The sequence below is a fragment of the Aquarana catesbeiana genome, linkage group LG07, assembly GCF_042186555.1.
Source record: "Aquarana catesbeiana isolate 2022-GZ linkage group LG07, ASM4218655v1, whole genome shotgun sequence".
NCBI lineage: Eukaryota > Metazoa > Chordata > Amphibia > Anura > Ranidae > Aquarana > Aquarana catesbeiana.
In genome coordinates this window covers 282,921,705-282,939,444 of record NC_133330.1, presented here as the reverse complement: position 1 = coordinate 282,939,444, position 17,740 = coordinate 282,921,705, and the positions used below count along the sequence as shown (strand labels likewise).

The following is a 17,740-nucleotide window of genomic DNA, read 5'->3' as shown; positions in this document are numbered from 1 at the left end:
CCTACAGGCAGTAGGCAACATATACTGTAGACAATAGTTCTTTGGAGTTCAAAACCCTCAACCTCAGGGATGTAAAAAAAAAAAAAGATTGGTGGCTTAGCAGACCTTACTTCTACAGCTTTACTATTACCTTTTGCAGATTCAAGCATACATGCCTGGAGAACACCAGGAGTAAAATCTCTGGCACGCTAGTGGATATTGTGAAGCCCTAGACATATTAATTATGACATCTTTCATTATACCTTATCATTATCAATTATCATCTAGATTAAAACCAGGGTGGTTGACCAGAGACAGCATGTCCTCTCCTTTTTGGCAGGTTCCATTGACTGAAAAGACCATCAATCAAGAGACTACAGGGCAATAATAGATATCTATAAAGAGTGTACACACAAGGATGTGACATATGTAATGAATCCAAGTTAAGATGTCATTGCCATCCTTCATAAATTGTCAGATTACACTGAAATATAATTTGTGTTTATTTATCCCTACAGGGAAGTGACCCCAGGTCAGAAATTCCAATACCAGGTGCAGGTTGTTGCTGGGTCAGTGGCTGGAGAGCCTTCACCACCACTATTTCACATGCATGGTTCTCCTTTCTGTGGGGATGGAGAAGTTAATGAGTAAGTCAGAAGAGACTGATAAAGCTGAAGCTTACTTTGTTTAGGATCTTAAATAGGGATTACCGTGTACATCATCAAGTAATCCCACCATTTAAGATTCAGCATGTAGTATGAAGGCTTGCCTTAACAATCCATACAACGTATATTCAGTCATGTAAAACACAGCATAGTTGTTTCTAAATCCAAAAGGGATTGTACAATCAGATAATAATGTGTGTGGTCACATGTATTTTTATTCACAGGGAGCTGGGAGAGGAGTGTGATGATGGCGCGCTGCAAAATGGAGATGGCTGTTCTCAAAAGTGCCAACTGGAGCCAAATTATATGTGCACAGGTGTGTAGTATGTCTTAGTTCCAGCAGACAAGAGAAACAAGAGATGCCATGTATTCACTTTATTTATTTTATTTATTTATTTTGGCAGGAAAACCTAGCCTCTGCTACATTCTCAGTGCAGACAGTGTTGGTGACTTTCCTGACAATAGCATTGGCATGTCTTCCAATTGTGCTGGGCAAACAACACAGGAATATGTTGATCAGTGGGCTTCTCAAGCTGTGGCTTCTCATGAAGACCCCTGGAAGTGCCCAGTTTCTGCACTCATTGGAGAGCCAGTGCACAAGGTGATTTTTTTTTCTATGTGTGTGTTTTTGAAAGTCTTGGGGCCTATTTACATCTGTGTTCAGTATTTAACGAATGTCATGTTATGTATTTGAATACACCACAACACATGCTAAAATGTTGCAGTGCAAGTGTGTTGGCAAAATGCATTGGGTTGCCATTGAAAAGGAATGACATAGCAGCATACCAACATGCATAACATGCTTTGACATGCATTAAAGTAACATGAACATTACCAAACTCATTACTACTAAGCAACCTTGCAATTTGCCTTAAGCCTCGTACACACTACTTGTTTTTTTTTCCTTCAAGCTAGCGGCTTGAAGGAAAAAAAACCTGACAGCTCGGGTCCGAGCCACTGTACTAGCAATCCAATGTTAGTACATCACTCTCCCCTGCTGAGCTATTGTGTTTTGACAGGGGGACGGCCCCCCTCTAGAACACACTGTTCAGCACTCTCAGCCAGTGGCTGGGAGTCAGTCCATAGACCTTTATCGGTCATAAGCCTTCAACAGAAGCCAGCCAAATGGCTGTCATACACAGGGGCAAAATGTTAGCCATTTTCTATTGAATGTTTTAGTGATTATTGCCACCCCAGGGTTAAGCTCATAATTTAGCTTAAAACAGAGCTCAGGTCAAATAGTTATATTGACAGTTGTAATACAGGGATTTGTAATTCTGTATAGCCAGTCTTGTGATTTCATATAGCCCTGCTACACACTGCATAGGCAGATAGTAAGGTATACAAATGAAAGAGACCAGTTCAATCTTAGTGAATGTTCTAATGATTTTGACACCTTGTCTGTATGCATAACTTGTAATCACATACGAGGTGTGTCTAAAGCTTGGTCAATGGTATCAGAAAACAAGCAAAACAGAAGATACAAATTACCATTATCGGCCTTCGAAATAATCGCCATTCTTCACAACACACTTTTTGGCAACATTCATAAAGCTTTTGGAAACTGTAAGCAAAGGCCTCAATCGCAGAATTGTTTTTACATGTCACGTCCACAAAATCTGCACCTTTCATGATGCTCTTCAGGAGGGGGAAACAGAAAGAAGTCTGCAGGTGCCAGATCAGGGGAGTACGATGGATGATCGAGAACAGGTATGCCACGCTGAGCCAAGATTTGGCGCACAGGTCTCATCTTCTGTGACGATGGTTCGCAGAAATGATGAATCCTGGTCACACAAGGTATTGAAGGTTTCCATCCGTTTTGCTTTCTGTTCGCCGGTCAGCTTGTGCGGCACATACTGGGAACAGATCTACCACTTACCCAAATCTTAATGGACGATGGTGCGCACCGTGTCCTTGCTAATGCCCAATTCCTCTGTCATCAATCATAGAGTCAGTGCGACAAATGCTGGCACGAGATCGGTGACTATCTCGATCATGTCTGGGGTTCTGCTTGTCGACGGGCAACCCAAACGTGGCTCATCCTTCCTGGTGCAAAAGCGGTTGAACCAGTCATAAACACATTTTCTGCTCACGGCTTCCTTCCTGTGCACTTGCACCAACATTTCATGCATCTCTATTGCTGTTTTCCCCAATTTGTAGGAGAACTTGATGTTCACTTGTTACTCCATTGCACTGTGACTCTACCTCTCACATTGACTACGTTCGACTGCCTGCAGTGGGTTAACCCTGATGATCAGCTGTACTCCACGCTGGGTGGAGCTTCTCAACATGTCTCTGGATAGCCATGTGCATGCCATAGCAGCTGGCTCATGTTGCCGTTGAGATATCGGACCATTCACTAAACTTTTTAGATACACCTCGTATGTACATGGGGACAGCCATAGATGCACAAATATACAGACTCAGCTTTCTGATTAAAAAGTGCTGCACAGTGGTTGTACCATACTGAACCTCTAATCTCATTATAAGTTTACTAGACAAGATCAGCCTGACTGAAAACAATAGCCTTTTTGCAGTCTTTAATGTTATAAACAAGTGACAATGCTGCGGGCAAAGCTCTTTGCTGTGATCTTTGCCTAGGCTTTAGGTCATTTGAGGTAGCTTGGGAGTGGAGATTTTTTTTATTGATGGCAGGAAAGAGGCCTTTTATTTTACTCAGAATAATTGGTTCATGCAAAGTAAGAGTTTTATTAATGGGCCTTCTTTCAGAATAAAAAAAAAAGTCAGCCTTCCTTTTATTAGAGTGTCATCATTTTTTAAATCAAGTTACATCTGGTGAAACACACCCTTACAGCTGTGATCCAGGTAGTGTTTTGTGCCAGGGTAATGACAAATGTGGATTTCCGCTGTAGTCTCACAAAATAGAAAAAGCTGAAAATGTGTGTGATGCCCATGTGACAAATAATTTTTTATTCCCACTAGAAGCTATATAAAGTATTTCTCAAGCTGTTAGCAGTGCAGCCTGAAATGTTAGTGATGGCTATATCACAAAGTGATTATCTGCACACCTATCACCTATGTGACAGATTTTAGTTACTCTTGTGGGTTTGTTTCCTATGCATGCAGCATTTTGTCTCCATTATATTGTTAAGTAACTGACTGAATAAAATTCAGGAAATAAGGAATTTAAGGATGCAAAATGAGTCTTTTATAGACTTGTCTAAAAAAATGTGTTTGCTGTTGTTGTCCATTACTGTCTGGCTAGAAAGTATGCCCTGATGTATCTGGTGTAGCATTACATGCTGCATATTAAAACTGCTAAAAGTTTTTAAAAAATTATTGCGTGCAATTGTAATGCTCGACTCTTCAAGGACATAAAAGGTTTGGCCGTCATTCATTAACACCTGCAAAGTCTAATAATTTATTAAAGGAGACCTGTCGTGAGAGAAGCGTGGAGGCTTAGTCAAAGTTGTAGTAGTCATAGTAAAAATGTATTTATTTTCTATGCAATTTATGGATAAAAATACATACATAGTTACATAGTTAGTCTGGTTAAAAAAAGATAGTCTATCTAGTTAAACCAATAAAAGGGGGAAAAAAATATATCCTTAAAATAAAAAAAATGATACAATCCTATACTCACAGTTGATCCAGAGGAAGGCAAAAAAAACCAAAACAGCAAAGCATGAACCAATTTGCTCCAGCAGGGGAAAAATTTCCTTATTGATCCCCCGAGTGGCGATTGGATATTCCTTGGATCAATTTTACCTATAAATGTTAGTATCCAGTTATATTATGTACATTTAGGAAAGAATCAAAGCCTTTTTTAAAGCACGCTACTGAGCTGGCCAGAACCACCTCTGGAGGGAGTCTGTTCCACATTTTCACAGCTCTTGCTGTGAAGAAACCTTTATGTATTTGGAGATTAAATCTCTTTTCCTCTAGATGGAAAAAATGCCCCCTTGTCTTCTGTAATGACCTCAAGGTGAATAACTCAACACCAAGTTCACTATATGGACCCCTTATGTATTTATACATGTTGATCATATCTTAATTAGGGATGAGCCGAACACCCCCCCGGTTCGGTTCGCAGCAGAACATGTGAACAGGCAAAAAATTTGTTCGAACACCGTTAAAGTCTATGGGACACGAACATGAATAATAAAAAGTGCTAATTTTAAAGGCTTATATGCAAGTTATTATCATAAAAAAGTGTTTGGGGACCTGGGTCCGGCCCCAGGGGACATGTATCAATGCAAAAAAAGGTTTAAAAATGGCTGTTTTTTCGGGAGCAGTGATTTTAATAATGCTTAAAGTGAAGCAATAAAAGTGAAATATTCCTTTAAATTTTGTACCTGGGGGGTGTCTATAGTATGCTTGTAAAGCAGCGCATGTTTCCCTTGTTTAGAAAAGTCCCTGCACAAAATGACATTTCTAAAGGAAAAAAGTCATTTAAAACTACACGCAGCTATAATGAATTGTTGGGTCCCGGCAATACAGATAAAAGTCATTGAAAAAAACGGCATGGGATTCCCACACAGTCCATTACCAGGGCCTTTGGGTCTGGTATGAATATTAAGGGGAACCCCGCACCAAATTTTTAAAAAAAAAATGGCGTGGCGGTCCCCCTCATAATCCATACCAGACCCAATTTTAAAGGGGAACCCCACGCCAAAATAAAAAAAAAAAATGACGTGGGTGTCCCCCCAAAAATCCATACCAGACCCTTATCCGAGCACGCAACCTGACAGGCCGCAGCAAAAGATGGGGGGATGAGAGAGCGCCCCCCCCTCCTGAACCGTACCAGGCCACATGCCCTCAACATGGGAAGGGTGCTTTGGGGTAATGGTATGTAATGGTATGTATGTGTATGTAATGGTAATGGTAATTTTTACCATTTTGACACTTTTTTTGTGAAATGGTAGGGGTACATTCGTACCCCATTACTATTTCACACAGGGGGAGGCCAGGATTTGGGGGTTCCCTTGTTAAAGGGGGCTTCCAGATTCTGATAAGTCCCCCACCCGCAGACTCCCACAACCACCGGGCAAGGGTTGTGGGGATGAGGCCCTTGTCTACCCCAAAGCACCCTCCCCATGTTGAGGGCATGTGGCCTGGTACGGTTCAGGAGGGGGGGCGCTGTCTCGTCCCCCCCTCTTTTCCTGTGGCCTGCAAGGGGGCCTGCTCAGATAAGGGTCTGGTATGAATTTTTGGGGGGACCCCCACGCCATTTTTTTTTAAATTTTAGCGCGGGGTTCCCCTTAATATCCATACCAGACCTGATGGGCCTGGTATGGAATTTAGGGGGACCCCCATGCAATTTTTTTTAAATTTTGGTTCGAGGTTCCCCTTAATATTCATACCAGACCCAAAGGGCCTAGTAATGGACTGTGGGGGAATCCCATGCCGTTTTTTTCAATGACTTTTATGTGTATTGTCGAGACCCGGCAATTCATTATAGCCGTGAATAGTTTTAAATGACTTTTTTTGCTTTAGAAATGTCATTTTGTGCAGGGACTGTTCTAAACATGGGTAACATGCGCTTCTTTACAGGCATACTATAAACACCCACTTTAACCTCCCTGGCGGTATTCCCGAGTCTGGCTCGGGTTGGATTTTTTATACCAAAAGCGGTATCCCCGAGCCAGACTCGGGCTTGCATCGCAGGATCCAGAAAGAGCATACTTACCTTGTCCCCTGGATCCTGCGATGTCTCCCCGCTGTGATCGGCGAGCCGCTGTGTCTCGCTCGATTCACAGTGCCGAGCTCCGTTCCCTGCGAGCGTTGCGACGCACGGGGACGGAGTTCGGCGGTAAATTCAAAAGTGAAACACACAGTATAGATACAGCATACTGTAATCTTACAGATTACAGTACTGTATCAAATAATTACACATCCCCTTTGTCCCTAGTGGTCTGTCCAGTGTCCTGCATGCAGTTTTATATATATAAAACTGTTCTTTCTGCCAGGAAACTGGAGATTGTCCATAGCAACCAAAACTGTCTCTTTACATCAAAAGTGGTTTTAGAGCAGCTAGAAAAAAGCGATAATAAATTAGAATCACTTGCAGAATTGAGCGATAGTGATTTGTGGGGCGATCCGTCATCAAACACTAAAAGTAACGAAAGCTAAAATTCTGCAACTGAGCAAATTTCAGTGTTTTTGATTTGATTACATTATTATATAATTTTTATTATTATTATATTATTATTTGTTATAATTATTTATAGTTATTTATTATATTATAATTTTTTATTTCGTTTTTCAAACTTTATCATACCCGGGATGTCTACTAGACTCTTGTTTGGACAGATTTAAGTGAACTATTCCTAAGAATTACAGGCCTACAATATAAAACGCCAAATTTCTGTGCAAAATAATTGTACCGCTTTCAGCACCTAAAATCAGAAATAATCATACCGCCAGGGAGGTTAAGCATTATTAAAATCACTGCTCCCGAAAAAAGGGCTGTTTTTAAAACTTTTGTTTGCATTGATACATGTCCCCAAACACTTTTTATGACAAAAACTTGCATATTAACCTTTAAAATTAGCACTTTTGATTTCTCCCATAGACTTTCAAAGGGTGTTCCATGGCTTTCGAATTTGCCGCGAACAACCCAAATTGTCCGCTATCCAGCGAACGGGCGAACAGCCAATGTTCAAGTCGAACTCATGTTCGACCCAAACATAAAGCTCATCCCTAATCTTAATCTTATCATATCTTAAGAGAGAATAAATTCAGTTCCTCTAATCTTTCCTCATATCTGAGCTCCTCCATGCCTCTTATCAGTTTGGTTGCCCTTCTCTGCACTTTCTCCAGTTCCCCAATATCCTTTTTGTGGACTGATGCCCAAAACTGAACTTAATATTCCAGATGAGGTCTTACTAATGATTTGTAAAGGGTCAACAGGATCTCTCTCTCTCTGGAGTCTATACCTCTCTTAATACAAGAAAGGATTTTGCTCGCTTTGGAAACTACAGCTTGGCATTGCATGCTATTATTAAGCTTATGATCTACCAGAACACCCAGACCCTTCTCCACCATTGATTGCCCCAGTTGTACTCCCCCTAGTATGTATGATGCATGCATATTCCTGGCCCCCCAAGTGCACAACGTTACATTTTTCAACATTAAACCTCATTTGCCACATAGTTGCCCAATTAGACAGTGCATTGAGGTCGGCTTGTAAATTGGAGACATCCTGTAAGGACATTATTCCACTGCATAGCTTGGTGGCATCTGCAAAAAATGAAATGGTACTTTTAATCCCAGACCCTATATCATTTATAAATACTGTATTTATCGGTGTATAACACGCACAGGCGTATAACACGCACATTCATTTTAAGAGGGAAGTTTCAGGAAAAAAACCTACATTTTAAATAAGAAACTTTGAAGCAAAATAAGAGTCAGTGCCCATCTGCAGCCTGACCATTGCCATCAATGCAGCCTGATCAATGCCCATCTGCAGCCTCACAAGTGTCATCAATGCAGCAGCCTCACCATTGCCATCAATGCAGCAGCCTCACCATTGAAATCAGTGCAGCCTGATCGAACAGAACAGTGGTCCAATGGGGGCCCAAGAGATGGGGCTTCCTATTACAGAGGCCACCAAGTAAACAGGAGATTCTCACTGAATGTAATCTGACGGCGCTCATCCCGCCCCGCTCTCTGTCCCCTCTGAGGCAGCTAAAATTGAAGTATTGGCGTAAACCACGCACACGCTATTTGCACCTGATTTTTATGGTGAAAAAGTGAGTGTTATACGCCAATAAATACAGTATATTAAAAGTAAGGGTCCCAACACTGAACCTTGGGGTACACCACTGATAACCTTAGACCATTCAAAATAAGAATCATTTATCACTACTCTCTGAATTCAGTCTTTTAGCCAGTTTTCTATCCATTTCCAAACTGATTTTTCCAAGCCTGTAGACTATACCTTACACATTAGCCGTGTGTGGGGAACTGTGTCAAACGCTTTTGCAAAATCCAAGTATACCACATCCACTGCTACCCCTCTGTCCAAGGTTTTACTTACCTCCTCATAAAAATAAATCAGATTTGTTTGTCAACTTCTGTCTTTCATAAATCCATGCTGTCTGTTGCTTAAATTTTTTTTTTCAAACAAGAAGTCATCTATGTGGTCTTTTATTAAACTCTCCAGTATGTTCCCAACTATAGAAGTTAGAAAAATGAAAAAAGTAACTGTAGCACCCCACTGATCCCTGGAAGCATGGTGGTACTCCCAGAGAAAGGGCTGGCTAACATTTAACCTCAGGTATAGATTAATTAGTGCACTTTCACACTGCCCCTGGTGCACTTTGGCCACAGCTCACAATTCAAATGTAATTGATGAACCAGAAATAAAACAGAAGAACTTACAAAGCACATGCTTCAGGGAGTAATTTGTACATCAATATGTTGATTTTGCGTGTTGGATTATATATATCTTATATTTAGTTAAACTGAGAGATCTTTGTGATTTTGGCACAGGTACAGTGTTTGCTGAATAGCATTATTACCTTACTACTTGATTTCACTTGTTACCTGAAAATGTTGTTACAATTTTGGTATGTAAGAGACTGATGAAAGATTATTCCTTAAACTTGATTTTTTTCCCCTTTAGAGCTGTCAGCCTCTCAATGGGGTAGCTGGATCTCAAACGGTTGGATGGTTCCCTTGTAATGTGCTTCCAGAGCAAAATGTATGGTTAAAGGTAATATGTCTGACATTTATCTTGTCTCTTCAACAGTATTTGAGGCTAAAAATTATAACAGTTTTTTTTTACACTGTATGTCAAAATAGCTCAATCATTTCTTCCCAGTTCAGAGATTTAGCTACCCTGATGTTCTCTGAAGAACAACTATTTCTTAGCCACCTGCATAGTGCAGGAACCAATGTAATTGTGTGGCTTTTGAAAGGGAAACTTAAATAGTTACTGGACAATGTTGTTTTGGTTGTTTATTTTTATTTGTAAGCAAAAAAGCAAACAGTGAGCGCTGAAACACAAAACAGAGAGCGACTTGCACTGTATACGTGACCACCCTAACAAACAGTCAGTCAAAAAGGGAAGTACAGCGCTAATAAAACATAAATTATACCTTATCATAAACAATATTATGCATAAAGTGCATAGAAATCAAACGAGTGGCAAAAAATTGTATAACATTTAAATTACAAAAAGTATATATGGCCAAAAGGATCATATCATAATGAAAGTTCATAAATTAATTTGCTCAAAAAAACATATGGAAGGTGCTAGTCCTTTAAATAGTCCAAAATGCAATAATTCCAAAATCCTCCACCACATTGCACTCACTGGAAGACTAATAGATATTAGTCTGTAGTAATAATCCACCTTCTCAGGGACTCTGTGGAATCTACTCTACTAAGTATAAAGTACTGCCAAACATCTATCCTGTTAGGGAAATGCTCAACACACAGAACCAGAAAAGTGGTATATAGTTTAGTACTTTTTGGTATTTCAGTACATCCCAAAAAAACCCAATATAAAATCCGAGTGGAAAATAAAACAAATGCGGCCAAAACTTACTCCAGTGACCGCTACTCCAAAAACCAGACCTGTCAGCGTGTAGGGCTCCACACAGCATGTCATGCCGCTGGGTGGAGTGGACACTACAGAGTGGACACTACACGTAATGCCGCCAAGTAGACACTACAGAGCCTTTGAGAAGGTGGATTATTACTGCAGGCTAATATCTATTAGGCTACGTTTCCACTATTGCGTCCCCAAAGTCGCTCGATTTAGAGTGCAACTTTGATGCGACTTTGAGTGCAGCTTTGATCCAACTTTACAGTCTCTGGATCAAAATTGCATCAAAAGTCACATCAAAGTAGTGCAGGAACTTTTTCAAAGATGCTACAACTTTAAGTCGCACAGACGGAAACAGGTGCCATTGAAATCAATGGGCTGTGACTTGTCATGCAACTTTATTTGTCCAAAGTTGCATGACAAGTCGCACTAGTGAAAACGGAGCTCTTCTGGTGGTGGAGGATTTGCACCAGCAGATGAGTAGACGTAATACACAATTTTTCCCTCCCCCTTTTTTTTGCACTAAAGCACTTTATGGTTGGCAACTTGGAGTGATATCCACATTTTGGGATTATTGCATTCTCATTCTAGACTATTTAAAGGACTAGCACCTTTCATATGTTTTTTTGAGCACTTTCATTTTTGAACTTACATTATTATATGATCTTTTTTGGACATATATACAGTTTTTAATTGAAATGTTAAAGAATTTGTTGGCACTCATTTGATTTATATGCAATTCATGCATAATATTATTTATGGGGTATATTTTATTAATTTATGTTTTATAAGTGCTGCACTTCCTTTTTTGATGTATTGCTTATTTTTATATTTATATTTTTTTAAATATATTATATTAATATTTTTTTTGTGTGCATTGTTTTTATATACTGTGTGTATATATCTATATCTATCTATATATATATATATGCTTTTTTTATTTATAAGTAAACCTATAATACATGTGAAAGGATTTCCAAAGCACTATAAGTTAGCTTAGAGACAAGGAAGCAGCTTGCCTACTGGCTGACTTGTGCAATCTTTAAATTGAGAGGTTAGATAAAGCATAACTCACATGGGAGTCATTGGAAGATACCTATACTCAAAAGCTTTTTTATTTTATTTTATTTTATTAGCAAAAAGCCTACCACCTGCAGTCATACTAGTAATAAACAGTACTGTTCTAGAAGTTTCCTTTGCACTGCCTGACTGATGGCTAGTAATAATAAAGGATACTTTTTTGAAGTTAAAAGGTGTTGCATCATATGCTATACCTTTTTACTATCATAAGTTTTATATTTATCTAAGGTATAGCTATCTTTTAAATGGCTATAAACCAGACATTATAAGCTGAAGCTACAGAAATTTTTTTAGTAACAGTCATGGATAATATTTAATAATGTAGAATCTTATCAGAAAATACAATTTTTAAAGGCAAAGGAAAAACAGCTGTTGCTCAACAGAATGCTGTAGTTTGTCACATATTTTATAATTAAATAGCAGGAGTTTTCTTTAATTGCATAATTTTTAATATTAAATGTTAACTGTTACCTATTTGTGTTTCATCCACCTTCGCTTAGGTGAGTTTTGATAAGCCCAGTCTGGCAGATTCATTCCACATTTACCTTTCCTCGGATGGCAGCCTTCCCAGCAGCACCTCGAAGGCCATTGTCAGTGCTTATCTGACTGATGTGACGGGACAGAGCCATATACTAGGTGAGTCAAGTGGATAGAAATCACTATTCATTAAACAATGTCACTCCATAGAAGGAAAAATTGCTGCTGCCGGTACGCTCACAGCCAGTCTCTAAAATGACCCTACATTTTCTTATGTTGGGATAACTGATAGGAGCAGTAAAACTGTAATACTATCAGTATTGTATTAAAATACCAGCGCATTAAGGTTTTCTTTTCTTTTGAGTGCTAAAGTCTTTAAAGTAAACCCGTTATCAGGGTAGAACCATTAATGTCACTGTAGAACAAAAATAAAGGCTGGATGGCCTCTCCAATGAAATCTCCTTTATTCCATGGAAAGTAAAAACATATGCAGCACAAGTGGTAAACTAACAGTCGCAGCTAACGCGTTTCACACCTAGAACAGGTGCTTAATCACTGTGTTTTGGGGTGCGGAGTTTGTGTGAAGCCGGAAGGAGACAGTGATTATCGCTAGCGGCTATAGCAGCTGCTAGTGATAATCACAGGTAAAACCTGGCATGCTGATTGTACCCAAATTGATCAATCGATCTATTGGTACATTCATCCTGCTCATACACAGTTCGAAGTGCCGAGATTCAAACCATGTATGGTCGGCCTAAGAATAATAGTTCTATTTGACACAAAGGACAACGGCCTAAATTCAGATATTTTCTAGCTCTCTTGTCTTATCTCACTAACTATGCTAGTTTTATTACCATTGCTGTGTACATTTGTTTTATGTGTGTTGTTGTTTTCTTTTTTTCTCTCAGAGATTGTCTCTTTTTTACATTCTGCTAAAACTTTTGTGAATCAGTACTGCTTGCACCTTGAAGAAAGGGACACACCCCGAAAGCCTGACCTGAAAAATTGTATGTTAGTGTAAATAAGAAAAATATCACGGACAGTACTTCTTTGTACTGTGCGGTTCAAATTTTTCATTATTTGGAGATTCGCATATATCCGAATACCCGAATTACAGTATAAACGAAATTTACCGAATAGCGAACGAAATTCGTCCGAATTTCCGAGATTTGAATTTAAATTCAAATTAAATTTTACATCGAACTCCATTCGAATTCTAACTGTAAACATATTTCTGAAATCAAAGACTGTGTCTGTTATTAGAGTCTGGAAAGGTATAAAATAAATACTGCGCTTACACTAATTTACATGAGCTGCGACTAAAAAGTAGTAAACCATATAATCTAATAAAATTCAAAAAGTCGCGCTAAAAAACTGAGAGTGGCAACAAACAAGTGCCCAAAAACCTCATAAAAATATGAGGATAAGTAGTGGTCACTGAGCAAATATTTCAATGCTAGTCAGTGTATGAATGCACCATAATAAAAATAAATAAGTGAATGTCTCAAAACACTGAGGCAAAATATAATAATGTGACAAATATATATCTGTGCCAAAACATAAAATAAATAATCAGTGTAGAGATAAAATTATAAAACCCAAAAAAAGTCCATGGCTATACAGAAACGATAATGATTATAGTCCGTACATGCTTTGTAACACGCATGCAAAACAAAATGATGAGTGTCCCCAAGTGCTGAGTGAATACTGGAACAAAAACTTGCTGTAGTAACATAAGGTGCGTAGACAGACCTCCACCTCTCAAAAACTGCTGCCTCTTACAAGAAAAAATTGGTCTCTTAGTTATAGGAGACCTGAAAGAGCGGATGGCTACAACTCCAGCCAGGGATCTGTACAACAGGCACTTGTCATCCGAATCCAGGAACTCTCTCCACCAATCACATCACCATGGATAGGATGTGTCCCCATGAAAGAAATAAAGTGCTCCACATAGCATAAAATCCAACGTTTTATTGAATAAAAAAGTAAAGATTGCACTTACAGAATCAGTAGCATAAAAAAACGTATAGGAAAGCCGGCCGGCTCCAAGGCAACCCGTGTCTTCCGGGTGTTCGAATCGCGGTGTCGTCGGGACGTAGCTCCTCCTCCCTTTTTGCTATAATAAATATACCCCCTGTATACCTGAACCTGCACACCTGAACGGTTTGTCCTGGTCGGCTTGTGCTACGCTGGCCCACTACTTGCAGCCCCAACACAGCACAAGAAGCACTGGGACAGCGCAGGCACAGGAAGCCAGCGTAGCACAAGCCGACCAGGACAAACCGTTCAGAGTACCATTTCAAAATAATGCTGTTTTTGTTAAGCCAAAAGTGATTTAAAGAATCATTGTAATCATTTGATGAAGATTTTTCTTTTGTTTGTTCACGTTGTCATATTCGAATCAGAAAAAAAAAAAATGTAAAGGTTTTGATTAGACCGATTCATAATTTATAGATTAGAACGTCTTAAATTGAAAAAATCTGTAAATTCGAAGTAAAATTCGAAAAAGACATAAAATGAATTTTGAATACCAATTCCGATTATGAATCCCAAAAGACGAAATGAACAAATCAACCGAATTTAACAAAATGAAAAACCTTGATCTGAACAAAACGAAACGAAACACATTTTTTCGTCATGCATGTCTATTTGTTTCTGTCGCAAGTACACTAATACGGCTAATCACCATTAGCACACTATGAAACATAGTTAAAGAGTAACTCCACTTTTGTTGAGAAAAAACATTCCTCTCTGGGTGATCTATTACAAGGGTTTTAACAAACTTTGTTGCAGATTCCTACCTTTTGTTAGTCTGAAGAAATGCCTGTGTGTTTGTCTGTGTCCATGTTGGAAAGTGAGTCTAATGGGAGTGGTTTCATAATTATCAATCAGTGCTACTCGTTCAGGGCTCTAATGAGGAAAGCTGCTGGATCTGCATCCCTTTAGAAGTGGTTTCTTATTAGGAGTATCTCACCAAAATTGACATTTTTGTTGCAGGGGGTGCTAAAATCTGACTTGTATCTTAGTGCAGTAAGCCAATCACACAAGCAGGAAATTATGTTTCTGTGAGGCGTGCTGTACACATTCTGTGTACAGAACACCTCCAGGTAGCCATATTGCATTGCATTTTACAGAAAATTACAGAGCTGCAGATTTAAAAGGAAATGTCATTTTTATTAACATTCAATTACACTATGACTTGTGTCGCAATTGTACTGTATATACTATATTATTATTTTTTTTTTTTTGCTATTTTTTTCCCCCGAAAGTGGAGTTACCCTTTAAGTATGCAAGGCTAAAAGATCTACATTATCTAAGGTTGATTGGGGCTGATCTAAAGATCAGTAAAAAAAATTCAAATATCATACAAACTATAAACCTTTTGTTCTACATTTAACCAACCACTTTGTTTTAGTTATTAATCTGATGCATTCTAGAATTTTTATATTTTTGGTGCTTCCCAGACACTGTTTAGTTCTGTATGTCATGCAGCATCCTGCGCTAAGATACCAACTTAATCCAGGAATCCAATTACACATGACTTTTAAGTGTTAACAATTAATATCATTAGTGAAATGCCAATAGAAATTCTGAGCTATTAATTATCTCTTATTTTATAATTGCTTGCATCGGTACTGTTTTATTTCAACTAGTGCTGTAGAGCTTTGTAATTTACAGAAAATAATAAACACACAAAGGTAACCTAACATAACAAATAGAGCCTTTGTCTGTAAGAGTTTATAATCTTTTTTAACAAACAAGGGTGGTCTTTATTGAGAAAACATGTCTTTGCACATTACACATGGCAAAATCATCAATAGGTATTCACACATCAATAGCAAAGAATATAAAGCATACACATATTACAGGTGCATATTTATGTGGCTGAAAACTATGACTTATAATGAAAGGTGTGCTATCAGGGGACACCGTGGACAATTCTGTGAATGATGTGCGTATATCCTATGCAGTCTTTGAGGTGTGTAAAAAAATTTTGTGCAGGAACTTTGCAGCAACTTGTCCCTGGAGGAAATTTCCAACTTGGAGCTATCCTCAAAGCACTCCTCCCAGGTCTCCCTGTCCAAGCTGGGGACATCAGTCCCACTTTTCCCCCAGTGCATCCATTTTGGGTGAGTCTACCCTAAGAAGAGCTGCATATAACATAGAGAGGGGTTTATCTAAAGATTCCTGTGCTAGAAATGCCTCGATAGCATCAGATTTGAGACTAGGGGCAGTGGGAAACTGTGCTTTTGGCTGCGTGCCGCAGCTGGTAGTATCGGAACACCATCCATCTCTGAAGTATATATTTAGCCGCAAGGTCTTCGAAGGAGAGTAATTCCCCAGGAGGCATAATATCCTTCAACACCTTTATCTCAAACTGGGCCCAAAGTTGTGAATCTGGAAGCATTCTAAAGGGAGGAAGAGCGGGGTTCCCCCATAATGGGAAAAAGGGAGATCGCTGGTTAGGGTGAAGAAACCACCTTCTAGCCACTGACCACACTCGTAGAGTTACTTTAGTGGGAACTGGGAGGGATGGATATGCTGTTGAGCCACTATAGACCAAATTGCCAAGTTCCGTGAGTGAACCCAGAATGGCCGCCTTCAAACAAACTGCAGCATTAGTTCTAGATTGCTCAAACCAGCATCTTACTGTTCATAACATAGCCGCCCAATAATACACCATCAGGTTGGGTAGTGCAAGTCCACCACAACTCACTGGGAGTTGTAGCATTGACTTGGCCAGCCAAGGAGAGATCCTTTCCACAAAAAGGAACCTATACAGCTATCTACCTCTTTAAAAAAGGAAGAGGGGAGCCAAATTGGGCAATTCCTGAATATATAGTTAAATTTAGGTAGATAAATAGTTATCAGTATATTTATGTGACCCAGGAGGTTAAGTGGTAAGTTACTCCATCTAGAACAATGGTCCTTGAGTCGCATAACTACAGGCTGGAGATTCAGATGTTGAAAGGACAGGATCTCTAGTTACTGTAATTCCTAGATATGTGAACTCCTCTAGCCAAAGCAGGGGGGTCTGGGCCACAACTGTCTGGGCCTGGGGAGCAATAGGAAACAGGACTGACTTCGACCAGTTAATCCTAACTCCTAAGAAGTGCCCAAACTCATTAAAGGCCTCCAGGGCAGTGTGCAACGAGGCATCTGCGTCATGTAAGTACAACAATGCATCATCCACATACAGTGATATTTTCTCCTCCAGAGGACCAACCCATAATCCTTTAATGTGTCGGGACTCCCGAACAAGAATCGCCAGTGGCTCAAGGGCCCACGCAAACAGGCTGGGCAACAGCGGGCAACCCTGATGGGTCCCCCTCTGGAAGAGAAAATAATCAGAGAAGGTGTCATTTGTGTGGATCCTAGCCCTGGGAGATCTGTACAACATACCCAGCCAGTGGAGAAACCTAGTGCAAAATCCAAAGACCTCCCACAGGTACTCCTACTCTACAGAGTCAAATGTTTTCTCCGCATCCAGCGAAGCAATGACTCTTCTTCCCTTGTTATCATGAGAGGTGGCTAGGAAAAGTCGACGGATATTGATATTGGTGCCTTTCCCTGGCATGAACTCCATCTGGTCAACGTGAACCAGGTCCTCATCACCTTAGCGAGACGGAGTGCCAGGATCTTGGCCAACAGTTTGGCATCAGCATTAATTAAAGAGATTGGCCTATAGGAGGCACATTCTTTGGGGTCATTACCCAGTTTGGGCACCAACACCACTATCGCCTCAGACACTGAGTCCGGAAGGGAGTCCAGGGAGGAAAACTGGGCTAAAAGGGAAGTAAGCCTAGGAACCATCAACTCCTGGTAAACAGAGTAGAACTCAATTGGAATTCCATCTGGGCCAATAGCCTTCCCTGACTGCATATGACTCATTGTCTCTTGCACTTCCCCAAGGGAGATATCCTTGTTTAACGTTCTACATTTCTCCAAGTCAAGTGTAAGAAAGGTAATCTGATCTAGATAATGAGTCAGCTCAGCAGCGTCATAAGTCACCCTAGAG

General features: G+C 39.7%; 1 protein-coding gene across 1 annotated transcript in view; it reads left to right on the top strand.

The window, feature by feature from the left end:
* The window catches only part of PAPPA2 (pappalysin 2), a 440,517-nt gene that overhangs the window by 206,042 nt on the left and 216,735 nt on the right, over positions 1-17,740 (top strand). The window contains exons 8-12 of the mRNA XM_073593407.1: positions 498-626; positions 869-960; positions 1,049-1,245; positions 9,238-9,327; positions 11,745-11,880. Coding sequence (XP_073449508.1) covers positions 498-626; positions 869-960; positions 1,049-1,245; positions 9,238-9,327; positions 11,745-11,880 — 644 coding nt within the window. The remainder of the gene's footprint in view (positions 1-497; positions 627-868; positions 961-1,048; positions 1,246-9,237; positions 9,328-11,744; positions 11,881-17,740) is intronic.